We start from the raw sequence: 10,348 nt of genomic DNA on the forward strand, positions 1-10,348 counted from the left end.
ACATAAGTTGAAAGTGTTTTTTTAAATTAGGTCTTAAAAAATTAACGTAGGTTGAACCAGAACTTAATTGCTCCCATGATTTACTTGCCAAGGCGAGAATGTCCAAGTTAGGACAGTGTAAATTTTTTCCCCAGGAAATATTTAGGCATCAATTGTGCAGGCATATATATAATAGTTGAATGACAAATTGAATCACAACACTCGTGTTCACTGCGTCTCATTTTCTTTTACGTGTAGGGCGGCCCAGTGGTTGCAGTTTCAGCTAAAGCTAGCTTCACCTATCTGCACCTCTACTTAGGACCACATTTTCCGGCCCGTTTCCTTGCAAATGGTGCCTTGATTTTCAAAGTACGGAGATAATGAAATACTGACATCCAAAATCGAGTTCAATTTATTATTCCATACTTAGAATACGATACATGCTGTTTTATAAAACACTTCCTTCCTCATTCAGGATGGACGTTACGTCAAGATGAAAACTCGCCGCAGCTATGCCACGTCACGTGGACCATATATACGAATATTTGCTAAACTAATGAAGAACATCTCGCCGTGTTAATACTGCATTCAATATATACCTGCTGCTACACTTAAGTGGTATAGGAGCTTATCGCACAGTTTCATGAGCTATCTCCTGGGGGTACATGCTTACCCAAGACATACATTTGCTTTGAACGGATGTACATGAAACAGCAAGGCGAAATATTTAGAAGTGTCACGGCTACAGCAGCATTAATTGAAGAGCAATTCTTGTCTAATTCAGTTAACTAAATACGCATAATTCAGTCACATTGGCATAATTAATTTGCATATTAAAAATTACATATTCCCCCATCCACACTGCATGGAACATCACAACCCGAGTGTGATGGCTCGTGGCCTAATCTTGGAGCGGTTGTCATCCTCTCCTCCTACCCAGAAGCTCATCACCCACCAGAACAATAAATCTATTTTCTCCGTCATGAAAACGAATCTACTTATAACAACAAATCTACAATATTTACTGAATTTTACAACAAATCGGCTATTATATTTACATCTTAGCTATAATAAGTAGGAATAAAATGTCTTTCATTTGCAGCGTGGTCAGTATAGACAGAATGTCTGGGAGGCTGCGACGTGGCCGGTACTGCTGCAATCAACACAAAGATTCAATCAAAAACTTGAGGCGAGACCGGTCTTTTGAATGTTTTCTTTTGAACGGCGTTTTTGAAGACGTTGTCGGGCAGACACCAGCAGCAAGGGGGATGTGATGTACACCATCACATTTCCACTAGAAATGCTTCACTAACTTAGTAACCTGCTACCGTGCCTGCGTCGTGACCAACCGTGTCCGCATCGTAAGTTGTAACCAGCTACCGTGTCCGCATTGTAAGTTGTAACCAGCTACCGTATCCGCATCGTATGGTGTAACCAGCTACCGTGTCCGCATCGTATGTTGTAACCAGCTACCGTGCCCGTATCGTAAGTTGTAACCACCTACCGTACTCGCATCGTATGCTGTAACCAGCTGCCGTGTCCGCATCGCATGTCGTAACCAGATGCCGTGTCCGCATCGTAAGTTGTAACCAGCTACCGTGTTCCGCCGTGTTCGCATCGTAAGTTCTAACCAGCTACCGTATCCGCATCGTATGTTGTAACCAGCTACGTGTCCGCATCTTAAGTTGTAACCAGCTACCGTGTCCGCATCGTATGTCGTAACCAGCTACCGTGTCCGCATCGTAACCAGCTACCGTGCCCGCGTCGTGTCCTGTATCCAGTTGGAGAACTTGGCGATGTTGGTGTAGACGCCAGGCAGGTTCTTGCGGGCGCAGCCGATGCCCCAGGAGACGAGGCCGATGAGAGTGCGGCGCCCTTGCTCCGACACCGTCAGCGGGCTGCCTGAGTCCCCCTGAGGGACGCAGCAGCTGTTATTTGGGGTCTGTTCATGTGGAATTTTTTATATTCTGGAGACCAAAGGTTCTCATTGAAAATTATATTTGTTACATAAAGAGTCGAGCGGCCCAGGCTCAAACTGATGCAAAGAAATATCATAAAACCCTTATACCTGCTGAGAATAAATGTACATGAGAAGTAGTTAGCTGTTGCACATTCCAATAGCTGAACAACCAGGTTGAGAAAAGGATCCAAGCAGGTTAATAAAGTTTTCCAAGCAAGTTAATGAGTAGCTGTGTTTGAAAATGTTGAAGCAGATCTACTACATTTGCAAATTGGTTTGTAAAATTAGCAAACTGGCATGTGCGCAGTCAGGATTCCATGCAGGTTCCCCATCAAATTATCCGCTTTAGAAGGTTGAAGGACACGAGTCCAAGTAGATTATATAAAGATTTCTCGAAAGGCATCCCGCACATGCAGATGAAAAAGGTATAAAAATCTTGTCCACGAGCCGCGCCTGGTTGATGTTGGAATTTAGGTCAGCAGGCCGTTTCAGGTTTGCCTCGGAAGCAATTATAGTGAAGAAATTGTGGCGCATCCTTTATAGTGAAGCAGTAGCAGCGATGCACTTGCAGTGAAATGGTTCCGTGCAGCTGCCACAGAAAAGAAGCTCATGCAAAGCAGGTGTAGTTCCGTGAAGTGCATGCAGCAATAAGTCATCGAAAATAATTGTTGAGAGACTGGTTCAGCGCGGTGCAGAAACGGTGCAGTGCAGGATGCACGTGAATGGAAGCCGTCACGATGCTTTTGACGCGTGCAAGGCATCGACTCATTATAAGCATACATTTCAATTCATCATGTATAACTAATTACTGGTATTAACAGGAAGAAGCATCAAGTAAAGTTAATTAACATTCCGCAGAGCCCTAGATTAAATAAGTTAGTTCTAAATGATTGGACGGATACAAGGCATTCCCACTGCCGGGATAACGGCGGCAACTCATGCTGTCGTTGAGCGTAAGTGTCATGGCATGAAGACGTCATCAAGTAGTAAATAATAGAAGGTAACAACAATGTTAATACGAGGCAGGCTAGGGATAACAGGAAACAGAGACACAATTACTTGAATGTCCCGTCTTCGTCAAGGGTGCGGCCAAAGTCGGGAGTCGATGCCATGTCGAGAGCCGGCAAGGGGCGTAGGTCGAAAATGAACGTAACGAAATTGTATGTTTTTCGTTAGCAATGGTGGTGGTGGTGGTTGTGGTGGCGATGTTGGTGTTGGTGGATGTTGTGAATGATAGTCGTAAGAGATTGAAGGTGGAAGATGCACATGGTGTTGCAGGTTATATAGTTGGTTCCGATTGCAGGCTTGAGTAGTTTTTGTCATGGATATTGTTAATGAGGACCAAAAGAAGAAAAATGTACTGTGATTGAAATGAACTTAGACGACGTCAAGGAGGTATTCAGAATAGCGAGATTACTGTTAAGAATAACGTTTATGGTCAAGGATGTATAATAAAAAGAAATTCGTGATTTATCTAAGTCTGAATTAATCGCCTGAGCACAAACGTCTGCAAGGCTTCGCGCAATTATGGCTTACTGAGTGCTCCACTGCAGTTCCATCTCAGCGTAAGTCGCACGCAAGAAATAAGTTTGGTGCAGGTATAGATTGCACGCACAAAAACTCTCGGTGTGAAGTGGGGGAGTGTAGTAATAAGTTTAGTGCAAATTTATTTTGCCCAAACACAAACTCGTGGTGTGAAGTGGAGGAGTGTAGTCACAAGTTTGGTGTAAGTTTAGTCAGCCCAAACACAAACTCGTGGTGTGAAGTGGAGGAGTGTAGTCACACGTTTGGTGTAAGTTTAGTCAGCCCAAACACAAACTCGTGGTGTGAAGTGGAGGAGTGTAGTCACAAGTTTGGTGTAAGTTTAGTCGGCCCAAACACAAACTTGTGGTGTGAAGTGGAGGAGTGTAGTCACAAGTTTGGAGTAAGTTTAGTCTTCCTACATGCGCACTTAGGTTGCGAAGTTCTTCACAAGTCTTGCAATTGGAGCAAACGGAGCGCGATTCGGTGCTCCGTAACGGTTGCATGTGTGTTCACTTATGTTCTCTCTTTGTTGACGTTTACAGGGCAGTTGATCACTTATGTTCCTTCGTGGATGAAGTTTACATGGCAGCTTGATCAATTATGTTGTTCCCTTCTGGTTGACGCTCACTGGGCAAAGTGATCACCTACATTTGTTTTCATGTGGTTGATGTTTACACGTCAGCGTAATCGCTTACGTTCCCTCTTGTTTGACGCTCTGGACCCTCTGGTAAAGTAAATTTGTATTCCTCGTTACTATTCAGCAACCAAAGTTTGGCTATAGTCTGAATGGCTGCTAAATTTGTCTGTTTTCATTTGTCGTCAGTTGCCTCTTTGTGAAATACCCAAAACCGCACACACATAAAAACTAAAACAGAAACGACACCGATGAATCACGCGCCAGCGAAAGCTGTGAATGATGTATTTTATGTGCATGATTGTGAATTGTATGCATCTTAGGTACAATTAATTGTAGGTTACGAAAAAATTATTATGAAGAAAAAATCCAAAGCACTGAGGTGGCTAGTGCAGCTGGTGTCGAGGAGGAGAAAAGCAGCACTACCGGGTTGACATTGAAGTAAAGAACTGGATTGATGCACATGTCATTTTTCTACTGCTAATTTTATTAAAACGTATTTGCCTCGAAGGCCTAGGTTTTCAGTTTTCTTGACTTCTCATTATTTTTTGACTAGTGATAACTTCAGTTCATTCGCTCGAGTTCTCAAAAAATGGACAAAAAAATCGGCCAGGAGCAGAAGACGTGTTGATTGGAGATGATTTTTCGAACAATCCAGCAGCAATCGGTGTCATTCAGTCTTCAGAGTGACGGTCGCCCGTAACTTGCTCCTACAACACGTTCATCCTGCTTAGCTTGGGATAAACTGGCGTACGTGGATTTCGTAGGTTTTCATACGTTACCCACGTTACGTAAGCATCCAATCATCCAGTAACGATACTATAACAAAGCTTGTAGACACACTAACTGTCATTTATATCATATACAGATTGATTATCCATGACATGCCACCAAGACCACCTAGTGTCTTCATGGGACATCCAAGTAACCTTTTTCTTACGTAATGGGCGCTGAACGTCGCGTGTTATTGTCAGGCATAAATTATTGGGAGTTACGAGGCAGTCGACGCAATATATTACTAGGATTCATTACAGATCCAGTCTGCAAAGTGAGGCAGTCAACGACAAAAAACTTTTTGCCATCTCAGGTTTCAAGTTTGTGGTGTGAGGAGGTGGACGCCAAGCATCATTTGGCCATCGAGGGGAGGAGGTGGACGCCAGGCATCATGTGGCCATCAAGAGGAGTAAGAGGTGGAGACCAAACATCACTTGAACTTGTCAGGTATCCAGTCTACGGTAAGGGTAGGGTGGGGGTGATGACGCAACGCATCACTTGATCTTGTCAGGTATCCAGTCTACGTTGAGGGCAGGGTGGGGATGTTGACGCAACACATCACTTGATCTTGTCAGGTATCCAGTCCATAAAGTTGGTAATGTTAGTGTAGACACCAGGCAGTTGGCCGCGGCCGCAGCTGATGCCCCACGACACGAGGCCGATCAGGACGCGATGCTCGTTCTGCATCACCGTCAGGGGCCCGCCAGAGTCTCCCTGCATGGTGGGGTCAGGGCGAAATTCGAGTCAGGACGACAGTCTTAGTCAGGTCGAGGGTCAGAGATGGAGTCTGAGTCAATGATACTGATTGAGTCTGGAAAACAGTTTGAGTCAGGAACATAGTTTGAGTTAGGCATACAGTTTGATTCAGGAATACAGTTTGAGTCAGGAATACAGTCTGAGTCAGGAATACAGTCTGAGTCAATGATACAGTCTGAGTCAGGAATACAGTCTGAGTCAATGATACAGTTTGAGTCAGGGTTACAGTCGGAGTAAGGGTACAATCTGATTCACAGCAACAGTGTCGTACGTCGCCCTTGGCGTTGTTACAGTTAAGTCTATTAGCCGGAGGTCCCGACGGTGGCTATCGCACGCCATCTTCAGCGTATTACGCAGGAGTGACATCACCATACGCGCGTCATAAGCTTTAATATAAGCAATTACTTTCTAGTGAGGCACACTCATGGTACAACTGAGTATTGGTAGTGAACGTTTTAAAATGTATTATTTCCTTTTGTCATGAATTTTAAAATGAAGAATGTTCGGGACAAATGTAAATTTACCTTTGTAACTTGCACATACGTTCGGTGGTTATGTTAAAATAAAGTAGAATTTCATAGATCGAAAAGATCAACAATGTTTAGTCAAATAACAATCTGGCGCTTGCCCAACTGGGCAGGGTGGCCCAGTGATTAAAGTTCAGTGAGTATCAAGATTGGAGCAGAGAGGCGCGGGTTCGATCTCAGCTCTGTGCGCCAGTTTCTGCTCAGAATCGGCGAGGAGGCCGGGCGGTTAAGCACAGCAAAATTTGAAGCAGTGAGTTGCGAGTTCGAGACCGCAACAAGCTGTGAATGTTCTGCGATGTTAAGAATCGGCGACAGGCCTACGGCATAATTATTAAACCGCTATTATTATTATTATAACTGCAACACTACCACGACATACGGGATCGTAGCCGATGCATTCGTCTGGTCGCCTTTCCTTGTCCAACTTATGGGCACAGAAACTGGGGTGAGAATCTAATAATAATAAGATTTATTTAGGTTATAATCCTCATTGTGTTGTGATGTTGTGCTAATTGAAATAATAAATATGTCTCCTATTATCTCGCATCAAACAAGATCTGAAAATAGGATTAATCATATTAAAATGCCATGAGATGATAGTCAAGTAGTGAAAGTTAATACTATCCAGGGTCTGCCAATAGCATCTGTGTGAGTAAAGACTGATTTGTGAAAAATATTTCAGTTAAATTCAAAGTAGTAATGGTTATGTTTTCATCTGACTAGCATTATGAAATGCATGTGTTCTGTGTACTGATGTATGTAACTTGGCAGGTATTTGGTTTAAGCAACGCCGTTTGTAACCTCTCTCTATTGTCAAGATTTATGAAAGAAAACTGCAATCATCGCTGTTTGTTTTGAACATCCCGTCGATATATTGAAAAATTTATTTATTCAAGTAAAACCTTTAATCTTTATGAACCTTGGAACTAAACCTAGTAATATTCCACAGGTTGATAATACACATTCAATTGTAAATAAGACACTCTCAAGCGCATATATATCTAGCGTAAATTAGGTACCAAACGACCACTGCAACAGAGGTTCTAGTCAGTACAATACAGTGGACTAAGTGCAGGGTGCTCATCAGTAAAGGTCGCTACGTGATTTTTATGGAGGAAAACCAACAAAAACTTTGAAAAGATAGGTAGATTATGAAATCAGGAATTATATTTAATTGAAATTTGAATGAACGTTTTGGCATTATGATGTCATGCAATCCTTGCAAGCGGCAAAGAGTGAACTAAAGCAGTAATATTTGAACATAAACTGAACGTTATGAGCAGAGGATGACGGTTATTCTGGTGCGAATATTTACCCCTAGTTGCATTATTTGACAATACTTGAATATGTATAAACGGTATGTTGCATGTCGAGATGAAGTAGCTTCGCGGAGTAAAACAGGCGGTACCCAACTTACGGTCGCCCACGGGACCAGCGATCCTTGACCGACGGTCGCCCATGGGACCAGAGAGCCTCAATCTACAGTCGCCCACGGGACCAGAGAACCTCAACCTACAGTCGCCCACGGGACTAGAGAGCTTCAACCTACAGTCGCCCACGGGACTAGAGGGCCTCAATCTACAGTTGCCCACGGGACCAGAGAGCCTCAACCTACAGTCGCCCACAAGACTAGAAGTCCTCAACCTACAGTCGCCCACAGGACCAGAGGGCCTCAATCTACAGTCGCACACGGGACCAGAGAGCCTCAACCTACAGTCGCCCACGGGACCAGAGAGCCTCAACCTACAGTCGCCCACGAAACGAGTGAGCCTCAACCTACAGTCGCTCATGGGACCAGCGATCCTCAATCCGCAGTCGCCCACGGGACCAGCGGCCATCAAACTACAGTCGCTAATGGGACCAGCGATCCTCAACCTACGGTCGCTCATGGGACCAGAGAGCCTCAACCTACAGTCGCCCACGGGACCAGAGAGCCTCAACCTACAGTCGCCCACGGAACGAGAGAGCCTCAACCTACAGTCGCTCATGGGACCAGCGATCCTCAATCCGCAGTCGCCCACGGGACCAGCGGCCATCAACCTACGTTCGCTCATGGGACCAACGATCCTCAACCTGCGTTCGCTCATGGGACCAGCGGCTATCAACCTACGGTCGCTCATGGGACCAGCGGTCAACCTACGGTCGCTCATGGGACCAGCGTTCCTCAACCTACAGTCGCCCATGGGACCAGTGATCCTCAACCTACTGTTTCTGTGGGACCAGTGGGACCATGTGGTACCTCCAGGTTACCCCACTCTTTCGCTGTGTTCCACCCCCACTGTAGGTTAGGTTAGGTTTGGTTAGGTTAGGTGCTGGCCGTTGTGGACCGACGAACATACCGAAATCCTAGCATATTAGTTTGTGTGAGATACAGAAAATTTTGCATACAGAGCTCAACTCAAACACTATTTGTGTAGTTGTTCGAATTATTTGGTAGAATAAGCCCTGTTTTTGTGTGGCGTTAGAAAGAGATTTCACTTAATAAAATGTAAATTCAATAATTGTATATAATGTATATAATATTTAATACTACACCGTGTTCACAGAACATAATAGTAAAGGTGACAGAGATGCAGCTAAGAGCAGGATCCTGATAATGCCAGCCCAGAAGATGATAAATTGAGACTAGCATTCAATACACACAATGAAGGCGGTCTGTCTTGTTAAGACGGGCGAGTGTGTAAAAATTACTATCATATAAAAAATTAATACTAATCTTGCCTTCATGGATCTGCCACTTGACGGTCTTGTTTACTTCAAAATACTTGATCAACTAAACTTGATTAGAAAATCAGCACCACGCACCTGACAGCACCACGCACCTGACAGCACCACGCACCTGCCAGCACCACGCACCTGCCAGCACCACGCACCTGCCAGCACCACGCACCTGACAGCTGTCGCGCCCCCCGTTCTTGTATCCCGCGCACAGGAAGACGTCGTAGATTGTCTCCCGCCGCCCCGCCTCCTTGAACCACGCCTGACACACGCGGTTGTCCAGCACCTCAACCTCGACCTCCTGCAGCACCTCGGGCGTGCGGGACACACCTGTCGAGACACATTAGTTAGTGACCAGCACCTCCAGCACCTCCTGCACCTCCTGCAGCACCTCGGGCGTGCGGGACACACCTGTCGAGACACATTAGTTAGTGACCAGCANTCTCCCTGCGTACCGTGTGATAGCCTGCCCTTCTCCCTGCGTACCGTGTGATAGCCTGCTCCTCTCCCTGCGTACCGTGTGATAGCCTGCGTACCGTGTGATAGCCTGCCCCTTTTCCTGCGTACCGTGTGATAGCCTGCTCCTCTCCCTGCGTACCGTGTGATAGCCTGCGTACCGTGTGATAGCCTGCCCCTTTTCCTGCGTACCGTGTGATAGCCTGCTCCTCTCCCTGCGTACCGTGTGATAGCCTGCGTACCGTGTGATAGCCTGCGTACCGTGTGATAGCCTGCCCCATCCCGTGACGGTGGCCAGGCTGCCGACGAAGTTCTCGCCCGTGGCGGGGAGACACACGGGCACGACGTGCTCACGGTACACGACGTCCCGCGACGTCCGCACTAACGCCACGTCGTTCTGGAAGTCTGCCGCCACGTAGTGGGGGTGAACCTGTCGTGTAGGGATGAGTGTTATACATGCCTAGTGTTATACATGCCTAGTGTCATACATGCCTAGTGTTATACATGCCTAGTGTTATACATGCCTAGTATACACACGCCTAGCGTCCACACGCCACGTGATCACTTGCCTATGCTCACGCACAACTAAAATCAACAAAAAGAAGCCTTGACTTAATCATTAAAACTCTTCATAGCAACGGGATTCTTATAAATAGTTTCAGTTCTATTGAAATTCGTCGTGATGGAGGGTAGAAAATGTTGACATGTTGAAGAGATGATGGATTTTCCAACTGACCACTCGAGCTTCACCTGTCAGTTAACCTGCCTGCCGTGGTCGTGGAGTACATGATCTACAGAATGAATAACTATAGGTCAGGTATAGGTCATGGCTTATGACTAAGAGGAGAACATGATGAACCAAGCCAACCCTTTCTAGGGGTGAACAGCCTACCAATATTCTAGACCTGGTGTATAATAATGATGAATCAATGTGAGATGAGTTCCGCCATATTGGCTCCGTTCTTCTAAAGCCACCACCAATCATTGTTATCACTATTAGTACTGTAAAGAAAAGTCGCC

The 10,348-nt window shown here is 45.5% G+C and overlaps 1 protein-coding gene across 1 annotated transcript; it reads right to left on the reverse strand.

Moving 5' to 3' along the window:
• Nucleotides 1–373: 373 nt before the first annotated feature.
• Nucleotides 374–9,758, reverse strand: LOC108672461 (serine proteinase stubble; the record flags this gene model as incomplete). Its single annotated transcript, XM_018160129.1, has 3 exons — nt 374–1,891; nt 9,045–9,202; nt 9,590–9,758. Coding segments are annotated over 3 exons (489 nt in total), but the record flags the coding sequence as incomplete, so codon positions are not given.
• Nucleotides 9,759–10,348: the final 590 nt, after the last annotated feature.

Source organism: Hyalella azteca, unplaced genomic scaffold (genome assembly GCF_000764305.2).
Source record: "Hyalella azteca isolate HAZT.00-mixed unplaced genomic scaffold, Hazt_2.0.2 contig11320, whole genome shotgun sequence".
NCBI classification, from domain to species: Eukaryota; Metazoa; Arthropoda; class Malacostraca; order Amphipoda; family Hyalellidae; genus Hyalella; species Hyalella azteca.